Source organism: Lygodium microphyllum, chromosome 15 (genome assembly GCF_053477565.2).
Source record: "Lygodium microphyllum isolate KBCC chromosome 15, Lygodium_microphyllum_v1.1.10, whole genome shotgun sequence".
NCBI lineage: Eukaryota > Viridiplantae > Streptophyta > Polypodiopsida > Schizaeales > Lygodiaceae > Lygodium > Lygodium microphyllum.
In genome coordinates this window covers 150570663-150587597 of record NC_141149.1, presented here as the reverse complement: position 1 = coordinate 150587597, position 16935 = coordinate 150570663, and the positions used below count along the sequence as shown (strand labels likewise).

Genomic DNA, 16935 nt, shown 5'->3' with positions numbered 1-16935 from the left:
AGGAGGAGGGAGCTGAATATACAGGGATACAATAGTGCCAAACAATAAACATGTCGTTTAGCATAAATATGTAGTCGGTCAATAATAAATGGCCCAAATCACTAGAATGATGACAATAAAAAATTCTTGAAATAGTCTACAATGCCCAATCCACAATTACACATGCCCAAACTCACTCATGAGCTGACTAAACTGCTATCACCCTCTCTCAGATTATGAGTGATTTGATATAATACAATGATACAATGATAATAACTCATCATAGTCCATACAACAAAGGCCACTAGAGTAGGACCATGGATATCCAAGTAGTGGGTGATCAAGCCACGATCAAGATGCTTCAAAGAGAACCTAATATTGATGTCGATTGCACCAGCTCCTAAAAATAGAGAAGAATTATAGCAACTCTTTGTGTTTGTCAAACAATGCCTTGAAGTAGCATACATGAATATCTTGTTAAAAATGCCTTGAGCATACGCAAAGATGGATTTCATGCTTTTGGCTAGAGCGCCAAAGTATTCCCCTAGTGAGCTCGAACTAGGAGCCAATCGTGCTCTCTATCAAGTAATAGCCCATCATGCATGTGGAAGTCAATCCTAGCTTCGGGATTTGAAAAACCGCTAGACTTCAGTCGAAGGGAAGTCCCCCTTTGGAACCTTTGCACTTGTATACTTGTATAGATGAGACTCACCTACTCCACGTCACCATTCTCTCACACTCTTTGGCACTGGAGAGTCGTGAGGAATGGCTGCATCACCTATACTAGAAAGCAACAAAAGGAGGGGCAGCTAGGCCCTTCTCTCGATTTGAAATAGATGACTCCTTTTGTGTATTGGCCTTCGCCTTGGCCGGAGGATTTGAGTTGGAGTTGGAGGAGGAGAATGACTCAACAGAGGAGTTTATATCTTGCTTCTTCTTCTTTCTCGAAGTTGCGAACTCCTTACAATCCTTTTGCAAATGTCCTTTCTTACCACTCTGATAGCATTGAGCTTGCGACTTATTCGTGTCACCCCTCTTGGGATTTGCAAAGGCCTCATCTTGGCCACCATGCTAGGATGGAAGCCTTCCGTGTAATTGCAAAGATGCCTCACGCTCAAGTAGCATTGATGACATATACATAAAGCTCACTGGCATCGATGATGTTTGGGCCTGCAAAGCATTGGCTATTCCTTCGGAGGGAGCTCATAGAATGTAGTCCCCATGAGATGAGCCTTTGAAAGTGCAAACTACATGTGTTGAAGTTGATTCCGTACCTATGTAACACAAAGTAAGAATGATTGGACAGTATCCTTAGGCTCAAACTTCATCTGCTGGAGTTGTCCGTAGAGGGTGATTGCACATATGGTCGAGGGAGGCTCGTACAACATTTGAGGTCTCCCATACTGTTGAAGTTGTCTTGGAGGAGGTGACCATTGGTAGAACCTCTTTAGAGATACATTCGAGAAGAGTAGAATACGCACATGCATCACCGGAATCCCATATAAGCACACCTTTCTCTTGGTTTTCTCAGTCCCAATCATGTGAAAGAAGAGTGGGAGGCTAAGGACACTCTATAGCTCTAGAAACCACGTACCATAGTCACTTTTGCACAAGCCATGCTTTCATAACAGCACTCCATGTTAAGTAATCAGGGTTGCGAAGTTTACCATCAATAGAAGAACAAGGGATGCATCTGGAGAGGATAGGAAGAGAAGATAAAGAATAGAGAGAGAGTACAACTAAACACAACACAGATTGCACAAATGACGAGTTCAAGTGGCAAGAGGAGCTGATCTGAAAATGATTGCAAAATCTGAGATAATTAGGATGAAAACAGTCAAAAAACATTGTTAGAAGGCTGAAAAACCTGTTGCCCAGCCTGCACAAGGACAAAATGCACAAAATGCAGCAGCTGCAGAGCAAAATGTAGACAGACAAAGCATTAAATGCAGTCATCGGCATTAAATGAATGCAGAAAATAAAAAACACACATAGTTGAGATGAAATGCAGGCATCACGGGCTGTAAATCAGGCCGATTTGCAGCAGAGATAGGGCTCTTGGGTTGCAGCAGATAGTAGGAGGCTGATCAGCATCAGATAGGTTTGAGGGCAGACTGTCCACAACTGACAGCTGTAATAGGCTGCACAACACGAGAAAAGAGGAAATAGAAGAAAACAAAAGAACACTGCAAAAGGAGAACTTAGAGATATTCTCGGGAAATGGAATCCATATACCAAACATAACATATTCATGTATAATAGTGAGTCATTGGCTGTGTGGGCATTGTCGCCGACTTCCTCTCTCTAGTAGGACTTGCACTAAGAATCTGCAAGTAGATGATGATACAGACTGAGGAGGGAGCCGAATATACAGGCATAATATAATGCTTAGTAATAAATAGGTCAGCCAGCATGAATATGCAGTCGACCAGCAATAAATGGCCCATATTACCAGAATGATGACAATAAAAAGTACCTGAAATAGTCGACAGACTCACTCGTGAGCTGATTAAACTGCTAACAGATCTTCCATTGATCATCCTAACTTGCTTAATCCATACCGAAGGGTGTTGACTGACACGTATGTCTTGTAGCATGTAATGCTAGCATTTGCACATCTACTAAGGCAGCCCTACCCAAATGCTTTGGGGTTATATGTTTTAAAGACATCCACGGCTGACCATGATTATTACCCTATTTCTTCAAAGTTCATACACAGACTGAATGGATTGCAAGATGTCCCAATAGAGCTTCCTTAAACCATGGTAGCAAAAATAAGCTGAAAGAGACCATATGAGTTATTACCACTTGCTCCACCTTCAAGTGGATAGGCAAGGGCAGTTTCTGCATGCTAAAATTTAATTTCAAAAGCCAAACCAATAAACTCCTCATGCGGCAAAACCCTTAGACTGACTAATTGGTATTCAGAATCAAGGGGGTTCTCCAACATGCTATGTTTGTCCATAGCATAGCAAGTGGTTGCTTTAACAAGGGCTTTTGCACAAGAGTATTATTAGTCTCATCATATTTCATTTTGCATGTTTGTATTTCCAGATAAAGCTTGGGGTGATTTTCATTGTTAGTGGCTTTGTTGGGTTCTGTTAAAAAATTGTATTAAAGTTTGCAGATGTATCTGATCTTTCTCTGAATTTGGCAGCATGAGGTACACGGCAAAGTTGCAGATTCAATGCTTGTGAGTGTTGTCCTGATGTTGGTCTACATCACAAAGTTCTTTTGGTGGGAATCTGGATATTGGAATACCATGGACATTGCTCATGATCGAGGTCGGTTAATGTGCTGCTTTTCCGTGATCGCTTTGCTTAATTCCAGAGAGGCAGCTTTAGGTTTGCTGTCCAACAGAGACTTTTCTGAGATTCTCTCAAATGCATCTACTGGAGATTTTGGGTGATGCTAGATGTCCTTACTGCGATTCTTGCTATCTAGAAGTCAGAATTTTTTTGTCTCTTTCTTTTCCTGATTGCATATATTAGTGTGTTTTGTGCTCTATGTTGCAGCCTAGTGTAGTCTGAGTCAAAGGAAATGAAAGGGTGGAATAGAAAGCTCTGTTCAACGATAGTCCTTTTTGATGAAAGCAAGTTGACTTGCAATGTTCATAACTTTTGGATGGACTACAAAAACGAGTCTTTGCTTTTCGTATTACTATTGTGCATTGTTACGGCTACGACATATTTCATCTGCTGGTTGCAACCTACAGCTGCTGAGGTTATTTCATTACCTCAAGATAGAGGCTGGACATACTGAGGGCATGAACAGGTTGATAATGAGATAAGAGAATGATACCATTCTTTGACTTTGAGATGAGCACTGTGTGCCTTGATGCATGAACCTAGAGAATTATTTTGTAAGCACTTAGCAGTAGCCTTCATCTGATGCCTTAATGCTAGTCCTTTCATTTCTCCTATTGAAATGCAGGCTATGGGTGTAAGTAACCATGGAGACCCAAACCCATGCTCGTATGTGAATGTAGGAAGAGGTGATTATAGGAGTAGAAGCATGTAGCACCTAGTCAATCGCAAGCCTATCCAATGCCACCCATTTGTAAGACACCTCATTTCTCTTTCCATTCTTTTGCTGCTATAACGCACACGTTTAGTGATAAGACTTATTTTAATGGTTCATAACATGGTCTAACCTAATGCAATCTGTTTTGGATTCTTAGGATCTATGGGATCTAGTAGAGGGGCTGAAATGCAATCTAATCCCCATTGGTCCTCATGTAAGGTTGGTCACTCTTGGAAGAGCAAAAATGCCACAATTTTTATTGAACTAATGCAAGGTCTCTTGCCAAAGTTTCACTTTCAACTGCAGCATTTTGACCTTACATTTTAGCATTGGGCATTTTTGGTCAGCCATTGTTGCTCATGATTGTACTCGACGAATCAACCTTGATCATGAAGTCCAAGAGTTCAAAATCATTGAAAGGAACAACTTGGAAGACCGAGTATTAGCGATCATTCACCGAATTCGCCAACACTAGATCAAAGTTAGCTAATGACCAAGTCACTTTGTTTAGGAACAAGCTGCCACCCACATATTTCAATTTCATGCAGCAGACCATCTCATCGTCCTAGTTGCCCACATTCTGTAAATTTGAACATCAACTAATTCAGTACGTAAGGTTGTTCAATTAGGTCCATAAGAAATCTCCTTTGCCATCTTCGGACAGGGCCCTTGTTTCCATCTCTTGAAAGGAGAAGCTAGGGGGTGGGAAGGATACCACCAAGACCCAGCTGACTAGTGAGGAGCAAAGTATCTCCCTATCAGCATTGCTGGAATGGCAAATACCGTCCAGAGAAATAGATATTGCTAGCATTGCCAAAAGGCTGGTTAGTTTGACAATGAGTGTCGTTCAAATGCCAAGGGTAGCTCGCCCCTTGGCCACTGAGAGGGAGTCAACGATCAAGTGCTTGTGGCTCATCCCCCATGCTTATAATGTGCTTATTCTGATCCCTTGAGACCCACTAGTCATATTGCCATTGGACTACTCCCTCAGCCAATCCCTATCATGATACCAAAGGGGTTGTCCGACTAGTCTGCCACCCCTCCCATGGATTTTACTCCTTAGGTGCTTCTTGTCTCCATCGAGGTATGCTCTTGGGTGTTTTGGTTCAGATCTGGTGCTTTTGGTCTTGGCTGGTGAGGGTAGTTGGAGATGGGTGAAAAAGTACGGCAGATCTTTGAACAATTGTACTGACCTTTCAATAGTGACAAGTAAACACTGCAAGGGGCACCAAGCTTTGGGGCCAATCAGTCTTTGTGTTCTAGTGTAAAGAGCCTTCTAGATCCACTGTTTGTTTCGCTTTATGTTACTGAATTTCTGTGTTTAAGATTAAGTGCTTCCAAAATGAAGGCTGACTGCCCCCTTTGATTTATCCAAAGGCCAATTTCGTGGTTCCGTTGTTAGGACATTACCAACTTTCTTAAGGGGGTGAGTTGCAGTTGCCCAGGGTGCAATAGTTTTTGTTTAGTTCTGTGGCCTGACCCAATTATTTCGTCAATATTAATGATAGACAGCCTGACTTTTAGACATTTAATTTGCCACATTAACAATTTAATGGTCTGACTGCAAAAAGCGTCATAATACCCCAATCCCTGATCACAAACTGCTTCACAACTGTTCTGCATGGACCTTTGTCATTGCCACAATATGGTGGTTGCATGCACCATCCAATCTGCTCACCTTGGACTGGCCAGCCACATCATCCTGCCCTGCTCTTCATCATCTGAACATGGCCACCATTAAGGTGCATTACAATCATGGGGAAATTCAATGTGAATTTCTAGCTGATTTAACTACTGCACGAAATGGTTATGAACTTTCCCAAGAGCATTAGAATGCTCAATAGTAGGCAGTTCTAATATGTAAAGGGGATATTTGTTTGCAGATTAGTCAGTTCATGGTTGAGTCTGTACTCGTGGTACAACAGTCTGGGCTCAAAGATGATTTAGGTATTTTATTTGCCATTATTTATTATGGTTTGGCATTATTTGCAGCCAGTCGGCCAGCATTTAATGCTGGCTGATCAGTCGTATTTTTGGCATTTATTTGCCCTATTTATTGTCAGGCTCCCTCCTCCTCATTCATTCATCTCCCGACAATTCTTGGAGAGCGGGAGCAGGCTTCAGTGCCTCCACAGCTGGTGACTCACATTGCATCTGTACTGTCTCACATCTTGGTATATGGATTTCATTTCTTGAGCATACATCCGAGTTCTCATTTGTATTGTGTTCTTTCTTTTCCTTTCTCTTTTGTCTTGTGTTTCAGCAGTTTATTACAGCTTATGTTTATGCTTCCATTGCTGCACCAATTCTGACATGGTATCAGATTTCAGGATTTGTGTTTTTTCTGTGTTTTCTTGTTGATTTCATGACTGTTTTCACCCTTGCTGATCAGGCAGTTGCTACTCCAAGCAGGCGCCCTATTTTGCTTGCTTTTTTTGTTGATGTCAGCATTCGTACAGCTTGTGCTTCTATTTTAGCTTGTGTTTTGGTGCTTTAGCATCTCCTCTTGGTTGGGCGCTTGCTTATTTTGGTTAGATTTTGGGTTATACTGTATGTGAACTCTTGCTTTTTGCAGTCTGTGCTCGTGGTTTGGTTGTGTTTCCTCTCAAAATCCCTTCTTTTCTCTACTTCTTTTCTAAATCCTTTATAGATGGCTCCTCCCTGCACATCCACTAATGACAAGCTCCATGGCCTTGATTATCACATGTGGAGTGCATTGATGAAGGCTTGGTTTATCTAGAAGCGGTTATGGTACGTAGTTGGCGGAGCTATGGCAGGTCCTCAACAGCCTTCTTTTGTTCCATCTGATTTTGATGACGACAACCATGCGGAGGCAGTGCTTACATGGGATTCGGATGATGCCCGTGCTTATTTGGCATTACTTCGGTGTATTTCCAAAGAAGTCCTATTGGCAGTCACGTCTTGTAGGACAGCTTCAGATGTATGGTTGAAGTTGCAGTTGACGTATGAGGCTCCTTTCACCATGAGGGCCGTTACTCTCTATGGCCAGCTCTAGCAACGGAAGTTTGAACCCAAAGATACGATTCAATCATTCCTACTTCGTATTACCCAACTCCAGGACCAGCTTCACACTATGCAGTCTGCCCTATCAAAGGCACATCTTGTTGGTATGGTACTCTACAAGCTTCCTCGGGAGTTTGATCATTGATGGAGTGACGAATGCTTTACATGCGCAAATATCTATGATTTCTGTCAGTTTTCTTCATATGTCCTCGATGCTACTTGAGCATGAGGCTACTTTATGACTATAGGGGAGGCTTCTGTCACATTATGGAGGTTCAAGTGAGGCCTTTGCCGCTTCAGAGAGGGGTTTGAAGACAAAGAAGTCGAAGGTCCAATGTTACCACTGTGGCAAGAAAGGTCATTTAAGGAAGGATTGCAAGGAGTTAGCAGCTTCCAGGAAGAAAAGGAGCACAAGACGAAGCGGGACGCGGACTCCTGCGACGAGTCATCATGTGCCTTAGGTTCTGACTTAGCTCCTCCGGCCAAGGCGAAATCCAAGGCGCGGAAGGGTTCTTCTTTTTCCGATCGTGGGAAGGGCTTAGTGGCCCCTTCCGCAACTGCTTTCTAGTGGTGGTGATGAGGTCATCCCTAACGACTCTCTAGTGCCAGAGAGGGAGTGTGAGAAGGTGGTGAGATGGGGTAGCCATGCCTCATCTATATTTCTATTCAGATGCACATGATCCAGAGAGGGACGTCCCTGACGCATCAACTGAAGTCTGGCAGGTACAAATCCTAGAGCTAGGATTGACATCCAAGTTCATGATAGGCTGGTTCTTTGACAGAGAGTGGGTGGCTTTCGTCTAGAGCTCATATGAGGGGACACTTTGGCGGTCTGGCCCAAGAAGGGGAATTCATGGTCATGTATGCGCTGGGGCATTGGTGACAGGCCGGTTTCGTATGCTACATCAGAGGCATTGTTGACAGACATTGAGAGCTGCTATGATCTTCTCTATCTTGGTACGATCGACATCAACATGAGGTTCTCTCCGAGGCACCTTGGTGGTGGCTTGCGCACCCACTACTTGGGTATCCATGGTTCTACTATGATGGGCATTGTTGTATGTACTATGATGCGACATTATCATTGTATATTGTGTTGTATCAGATCATCCATGATCTAATAGAGGGTGTTTGCAGATTAGTCAGTTCATGGTTGAGTTTGTACTTGTGGTACAACAAGCTGGGCTCAGAGATGATTTAGGCATTTTATTTGCCATTATTTATTGTGGTTTGGCATTATTTGCAGCCAGTCGGTGAGCATTTAATGCTGGCTGACCAGTCATATTTTTGGCATTTATTTGCCCTATTTATTGTTACGCTCCCTCCTCCTCATTTATTCATCACCTGACAGTTCTTGGAGAGTGGGAGCAGGTGCTAGTGCCTCCACAGCTTGTGACTCACATTGCATCTGTACCGTCTCATGTCTTGGTATATGGATTCCATTTCCCGAGCATACATCCGAGTTCTCATCTATATTGTGTTCTTTCTTTCCCTTTCTCTTTTGTCTTGTGTTTCAGCAGTTCATTACAGCTTATGTTTACACTTCCATTGCTGCACCAATTTTGACAATATTCACTATCAAACAAGTGACAGGTACTCCCATTTGGCTTGCTTTTGCAGGCAGAGTCTTTACAGAGACCACATCTCTACTTTTCAAATTCCTTGGAGTTGTGGGATGACAGAAGACAACCTTTTCTTTCACTACCATACCCAGCAAAAATGCATTTCAAAGCTTGTTATCCAACTTGGTGCATTGTTGTTCTTAGAACCAAAGACATGAAGGTGATCAACTTGAGGCTTTCCACGATACCACGCCTCAAGGGTGGTGACTGGTTCAAGTGCTTTTATGGGTGAGGCACGTAGCACACAGGAGGCACATAAGTGCTAACCTTATGAGGTGACTGTGAAGCCTTCCATTGCAAGAGATCCCTGCACTCTGCAAAACTATTGTGGTGGAGTAAAGGTGTAGTCACCTTAACACTCACAATACCCTTTTTGGCCAACAGGTCAAAAGATTGCAAGCAGATTTGTTTTCAGCCTTTTTGGTGAACTTGCTTAAAACTACTGAAACTGTCTGACTTTTCTTTTAAACAGAAATGTCTATGTGACTGGGGAACAATCATCACAAAATTGCAAAGTACAAAAAGGATAGTTTGCATATAAGTTCAGAAGTTCCTGAATCAATTTTATAGCAATCATTACTAATGCAATTTCTAACAGACTGCAGTCTTTGTTGAGGCAATAGGTTAATGTTTAAACTTCTTATAGTGTTTGTTCATGTACTTCTGAGAGGAAAGGCTTAGCCAGGTTAGCTTATCAAGCTCAGTTTGTTTGTATGCTTTGATTTCACAAAATGTGATGCTGATGGAATGGTATGGTTTTTGCAGCTGGATTCTATATTTGTTGGGGTTGCCTAGTTTGGGTTCCTTCTGTGTATACCTCTCCAGCAATGTATCTTGTGAATCATCCTATAACTCTTGGCACCCAGGTTTGCAAAAGCTATGCTGTCTTAATGCTTGGAAAATTAACTTTCTTCAACTGGCTTCTGATACTTCTAATCAATGTTCTTTGGAATCTGAAGTTTGAACCTGGTGACTACAGGGATAACTTTCTCAACTAATAAGTTTGTCATACAATTGTGTAAGCATGCACAAGAGTGTCACCTTTGATTTGTGGCAAACTTCCTTACTATCAAGCTCACCTGGCATAATTGTAGTCTGCTTGTTTTATGTATCTTCCTTACTTATCAGGACAGTTTGTCTAAAAGAATTCGATGAGTGCAGATGGGGATGAATATGATTGCCGAACAGAGAAGAATGTACATGTTCCCTGTGACCATTGTTAGTAATTGACATGTACCTTAGATTTTCAGTTGGACATTTATCTTTGTCCATCCTATAGGCACGACAGAATGCCACATTGCAATCCATGGTTATCTATCTTATTTTACTAGTCTTGAAACTCATGGTGTGGAGTAAGCCCTAGAACATTATTTCTACCCCTATTCCTCATAGCAAAGGGTGAATTGGTAAATCCACGTAGCCCACAACTCGGCAGTCAAACTTGGCTTAACCATAGCTTGACAACAATCAGGTTGTGACAACCCAAACTATCAATAGCTTGTTGAGAAACCACTTTTTCAGTTTGCAAACTTCATTTAGGGTTTCGCAGTGACACACTGACAGATGACTCTGAAGAAGACTATAAAAGCCAGAGAAAAAGCAGTCGGGATGAATGAGCACGAGTGATCCTTTCACCTCCCAGCCTTGCCTAGTTTATTGCTGGCCAGACCCGTCGTGATCCGATTGCCAGCCGTCAAACCTTGGTGAGTCCTACTATTCTTGGACTCTCTTTGGTTCTAGGCTCCCCTAAACCCCGTTCGGGCGCCCAAGAGCCCGGACGGTCATCCTCGTGCATGTTCCCCTTGATTTACCTAAATGTCATATTAAATGTCACTTTAATATCACATTCAATGTTTGTGACCTTAATGTCACATTAAATATCACTTCAATGTCACATTAATGTCACATTTCCTTCCCCTTAAGAATCGGTTTCGTCCTCGAAAACGATACTTGGAAGGTCTAACTGTAAATTGGGAAACCTTTTCTTTAAAGTACTTACTCGCTCCCATGTTGAGCTTTCTTTTGAACAATCTTTCCACTTAACCAAACATTCTTGATAAATAGTATTCCTTGTTCGTCTATTACGAACATTTAATATTCTTTCTGGTTCATGTAGATTAGATTGGTCATTTAATAGCTCCTCAATATCATCATTTAAGATTAGATTATCCAAATCACCCAGCTTCTTTCTTAATTTACTTACATGAAAAACTGGATGTATTTTACTACCAGCAGGTAGTTGGAGCTTGTAAGCCAATTCTTCCACCTTTTTAAGTATTATGAAAGGACCACAATACCTTGGTGAAAGCTTTGGACATTGTCCCTTTTTCATAGTTTTAGTTTGTTCAGGGACCTTAAGATAGACCAATTCTCCTTCTTCAAAGGAGACGTCTCTTCGGTGAGGATCTGCATATGCGCGAGCTCGATTTTGAGCCTTTTTAATATTTTCTTGAGCAAATTTTAACATATTATTCATATCCTCCAAAAAGTCTTTGGCTGCCTGAACCTTTTCCTTATGTAGTCCTACTGCAAAAGGAGCTCTGGGTTGAAACCCATACATTAACATAAATGGACTATATCAAGTGGAAGAGTGCTTGGCACTATTATATGCAAACTCTGCTATCGGTAGATACTCTTCCCAATTAGTTTGCCTTTTACTTACATATGCCCTAAGCATATCTTCAAGGATTTGGTTAACCCTTTCAGTTTGCCCATCAGTTTGCGGGTGATCCGCGGTACTCATGCTAAGTTTAGTATCCAACTTCCTAAATACCGCACGCCAAAATTGACTATCAAATTTTCTATCCCGATCAGAAACTATATTTGCCGGAAGGCCATACAATCGGTATATGTTCTCTACGAACAATCTAGCCAATTCTGGTGTTTTAACATCAGTTGAAGTTGGAATGAACCTAGCCATTTTGGTTAACCTATCCACAATCACCCACACAGAGTCGTGCCCCCTCTGTGTTCTGGGTAAAGCAACAATAAAGTCCATGGAGATACTCTCCCATTTTCCTGAAGGAATCTCAAGTGGATGGAGAAGTCCTCCCATTTTCAATCTTTCAGCTTTATTAACCTGGCATTTATTACATTTGACCATATAGTCAAGGACGTCCTTATTCATTCCAAGCCAATAGAACTGCCTTTTAATAAGACTATAAGTCTTATTAACTCCTGGATGTCCCGCGCTAGGGGTATCATGACACTCAAAGAGTATCTGGCGCCTTATTTCTATATCTTTCGGGACACATACCTTACCCTTTCTTGAGTAAATAACCATTATCAATGGTAAAATTCTTCCACTTGAATCCAGTTTGAGCAACCCCTGATGCTCCATTTCTTTGTTGAACATCCTCAGATATTTCTTCCTCAGTAGAAGCACTTTGATTTGGATCCCCATTTTTTATTGCTTCCCATATGTTGGAATATGCCGGATCAATCAGGCATTTCCCTTTTAAAGATTCAAGCAAGTTGGAAGTGAACTGAGTAAAACTCAATTCATTAATGATGGGCATTCTGCTGAGTGCATCAGCTACTATATTATACTTTCCTTTTCTATATCTTATCTCATAGTCGAACTCTTGAAGGAGTTCGGCCCATCTGACTTTACGCCCATGTAAATCTGGTTGATCATTAAGCCACTTAATGCTTTCATGATCCGATAAAATCAAAAGTTTGGCACCGTACAGATAGTGCCTCCATTTCTTCATTGCATGTACTATTGCATACAGCTCCCTCTCATAAACAGAATAATTTTGTTTTGCACTGTCTAATTTCTTGCTTTCAAAAGCAACTGGTCGACCTTCTTGTAATAAGACCGCGCCTATCGCCTTATCAGTGGCATCAACTTCAACCACAAATGGTTTATTGGGATCCACTATTAATAATACTGGAGCTGTAGCAATAGCTACCTTTAGTTTTTGAAAACTTTCATTTTGGTTTGTTCCCCAATTAAAGCTCTTTCCTTTCCCTTTAAGTTGGTCAATCATTGGAACAGCTATTTTAGCATAATCTCAAATGAATCTACGATAAAATCCAGATAAACCTAAGAAGATCTGCAGCTCTTCCAGGTTCCTTGGAGATGGCCATTCAATAATTGCCCTTACTTTTTCTGGATCCATGTTGATTCCCTCTTTCGAGATAATATGCCCCAAATATTTGACCTCTTGTGCAAAGAATTCACATTTAGTTTTCTTCGCATAAAGGGAATGTGTTCTTAACAGTTGGAATACTAATCGTAAGTGTTCCAAATGTTCTTCTCTTGATTTACTAAAGATAAAGGTATCATCTAAGAAGACTACTACAAAATGTTCTAGATAGGGCCGTAAAACACTATTCATCAGCTTCATAAATGTAGCTGGTGCATTAGTGAGGCCAAAAGGCATCACCAAAAAATCATAATGCCCGTATCTAGTACGAAATGCTGTCTTAGGAACATCTTGTGCCTTAATTCTTACTTGATGATAACCTGATCTTAAATCTATCTTTGTGAAAAATTTTGCCCCTTGCAATTGATCAAAAAGATCTTTCATTCTGGGCATAGGAAATTTATTTTTCACGGTTATTTTATTAAGTGCTCTATAGTCAACACAAAGTCACATAGAACCATCTTTTTTCTTTACTAATAAAATTGGTGAAGCCCAAGGTGAATTACTGGGTTGAATAAACCCTTTATCAAGATAATCTTTAATTTGTCTTTCAACTTCTTGGTGCTGTGTTTCACTTAACCTATACGGTGGTTTAGAAATAGGGTGTGTATTCTTATTTGTGTCAATTGGGTGATTTATATCACCCCTATCTGGTGGAAGGCCACTTGGTAAATCAGAAGGAAACACATCTTTAAAATCATCTAACAAACTACTTAATTCATTATTTACATTCAACTCACAAACATAAGAAAATTGTTGCTTTATATTAGAAAAAGTAAAAGTGTTTTGTATAGGAAGAGACCATAACATGTATGCCCGTATCTAGTACGAAATGCTGTCTTAGGAACATCTTGTGCCTTAATTCTTACTTGATGATAACCTGATCTTAAATCTATCTTTGTGAAAAATTTTGCCCCTTGCAATTGATCAAAAAGATCTTTCATTCTGGGCATAGGAAATTTATTTTTCACGGTTATTTTATTAAGTGCTCTATAGTCAACACAAAGTCACATAGAACCATCTTTTTTCTTTACTAATAAAATTGGTGAAGCCCAAGGTGAATTACTGGGTTGAATAAACCTTTTATCAAGATAATCTTTAATTTGTCTTTCAACTTCTTGGTGCTGTGTTTCACTTAACCTATACGGTGGTTTAGAAATAGGGTGTGTATTCTTATTTGTGTCAATTGGGTGATTTATATCACCCCTATCTGGTGGAAGGCCACTTGGTAAATCAGAAGGAAACACATCTTTAAAATCATCTAACAAACTACTTAATTCATTATTTACATTCAACTCACAAACATAAGAAAATTGTTGCTTTATATTAGAAAAAGTAAAAGTGTTTTGTATAGGAAGAGACCATAACATGTATACCTCACAAACTTCCTTCTTTATCAGCTTCTGAACTTCAGTAGAACACAACAAAGGATTATCAGATACTTCATGTTCACCTTAAATGACAAAAGTCTTACCATCCCTTTCAAATTCCAGTGTATTATGATGGTAACTACGTTTTAAGGATGGTTCCAATTCCCATAGCCACTCCCTCCCTAGAGCAATATCAGCTCTTTCCATATTCATAATTTGGAAATCAAGTTTATCTTTAAATCCTTGAATCTCAATTTCCAAATTGGATACCATTGTATCCCATATTTTATTGTCTTGGCCTTGCATCATACGAACAACATATTGATGCCCACTCTTTTGTTGGGGAAGTTTCAATTTTTTGACAAGTGCATAATTTATAAAATTATGTGTAACCCTTTTTCCAGCTATCAATCCATGTACTCTAACTAAATCATGTGGCCCAAAAGTAGGCTGCCACATAGAAGTTGACATACAACACTTGTGTTGTACATCCATGTGCAAGTCCTCTAAAGATTTATACATTTCATGCCCCTTTAATTCTAAGGTCTGCACTACATGGATTTGTTTTTCTTTTCCCTTGCCCTTGTCCTTATCCTTTCCTTTGTCTTCCCCCTTTTTCTTTTGAGGGCAATTCCAAGCAGCATGGTTAGGGGATAGGCAATTGAAACACAACTTTTCTTTTTTGGCCTTATCAAAGTCATCAGGACTTAACTTTGGCCTCACATATTGTTTCTTTTCAAAAGGTTGTTTTTTACCCTTAAAAAATGGCATTTTCCTTTTAAATTTGCCCACAAATTTTGAGGTTTCCAATTCCTTAGACTTGGGCTCCGTATCAGTGAGACTAGTGAGTGTACCTGGACGCACACTATCTTCATTGATTAATGCAAATTTAATTGCCTCTTCCAGCGTCTTAGGTGAACTTCTTTTTACTTCCTTTTTACAGGCTTTATCTAGTCCCCTAATGAATCCTCTTGTCTTTTGAAATTCATCTATTCCTTCCAATTTGAGGATTATCTCACGATATTCCTCCAAATGTGTCAGCAGGGGTCTTCCCTTTTGTCTAACATAATCCCAATCTTCCCAATTTCTTTCCATTTCATTTTCAGAAAGGAATTCTTTTAAAAAGACGGATTCAAATTGAGCCCAAGTTTCAGGTATTTTATTTGCCTCCTTTAAAGTTCGCCACCACTTATATGCTTTGGGTCCCAAAGTTAAACTAGCCTCCAGTGCTTGGAGATGTGGTGGGGTATTTTTAAGTTTATGTAAATCTTTCCATTTTTGGAGGAAATTAAAGATTGTATCTTTATTTCTATCTTTTTCCTCCCCGTGAAACTGAGGGGGTTTCATATCCTTTAAAACTGGATTATCCCTCAACTTATGGTGGGGTTCCTTAGGATCTCGCATTGTCACATCTAAATCTTTCGATGAAGATGGGACATCCGGGGTTTCTATCTTATTTTTATCTCTTTCTAATAATAAAGTTAATTGAGATTTTATTTCAGTAAGTGTTTGAGTTAAAAATTCCATTTGAACCCCCTGAGCCTGTACACGAGCGGGAAGATTATCAAATTGTTCTCGTGTAGCAAAAAATTCTTCCCACTGTTCTTCTTGCATCTCTGGTTCATGGGTATCTACCATAGGGTGGTCCCCAGAACTAGAACCTTCCATTACTCCCTCTTTCCCTTTTTCTGCCATTAATACATTGGAATTGGAAAGCAAAGATAAGAAATTTGCATACAAAGTAAAGTACTTTCCTGATTATAATGGCAGGTAACTGTTGCTGGTTTCGTAAATAAACCCGAAGAGTAAGGAACAAATTTTGCCTTCCCGGACTAGAGCAGTGAAGCAGTCATGCTGGAAATTCAGTTTCCTGACTTCAGTCATGTATCATCTGACGTTTTTCCGTCCGTCCCACAGCAGTCACCTCGCGTACAGAAATCATCTCACGTTTCTGGTGCACAACAGTCGCCTCACATTTCTGGCGCCTTTTTTTTTTAACATTTCATTTCAGCCTTTCTTCTTCCCGTAACGTGTCACATTTACGTGACGTGGCACGTCTCACCTTTCACTTTCCTTCACGGCCCGTCACGCTTTCACGGTTCACGGTCCGTCACGCTTTCCGGCGTCCCTTTTCGGCCAGTACTAACCTATGACGGGTGACGCGCGACCTTGGGAATGACTGACGACCTGGCGGATGACTGACGACCTGGCGGATGACGGGTCATGTCAGTTGAACCATAGGCTCTGATACCAACGACAGATGACTCTGAAGAAGACCATAAAAGCCAGAGAAAAAGCTGTCGGGATGAATGAGCACGAGTGATCCTTTCACCTCCCAGCCTTGCCTAGTTTATTGCTGGCCAGACCCGTCGTGATCCGATTGCCAGCCGTCAAACCTTGGTGAGTCCTACTATTCTTGGACTCTCTTTGGTTCTAGGCTCCCCTAAACCCCGTTCGGGCGCCCAAGAGCCCGGACGGTCATCCTCGTGCATGTTCCCCTTGATTTACCTAAATGTCATATTAAATGTCACTTTAATGTCACATTCAATGTTTGTGAATTTAATGTCACATTAAATATCACTTTAATGTCACATTAATGTCACACACCCCCAAAAAGGGTTGGAGTCCATTGTTAGAAAAGTAAAACATGCAACGGAATAATGAAAGACACAAGATCGATGAAAGAGACAATGCACAAGATGTAAGTGGGAATAGGAATCTACTATGGCAAGAGTACAATGATTGAGCGCCGGCTCACACACTCCA

At 40.7% G+C, this 16935-nt stretch overlaps 1 protein-coding gene across 3 annotated transcripts in view; it reads left to right on the top strand.

Annotated features, from left to right (window-relative positions):
* The window catches only part of DWF5 (Ergosterol biosynthesis ERG4/ERG24 family), a 44437-nt gene that overhangs the window by 5746 nt on the left and 21756 nt on the right, over positions 1–16935 (top strand). For 2 of the 3 annotated variants that reach the window (XR_015693439.1, XM_087695010.1), the window contains exons 7-8: positions 3137–3263; positions 9414–9514. Coding sequence is in view for 1 of the 3 variants with exons in the window: in XM_087695010.1 (XP_087551136.1) it covers positions 3137–3263; positions 9414–9514 (228 nt within the window). In the remaining 2 variants the exon portion in view is untranslated. Of the gene's footprint in view, positions 1–3136; positions 3385–9413; positions 9515–16935 lie in introns of all 3 variants that reach the window. The other variant, XR_015693440.1, reaches the window with a different exon arrangement.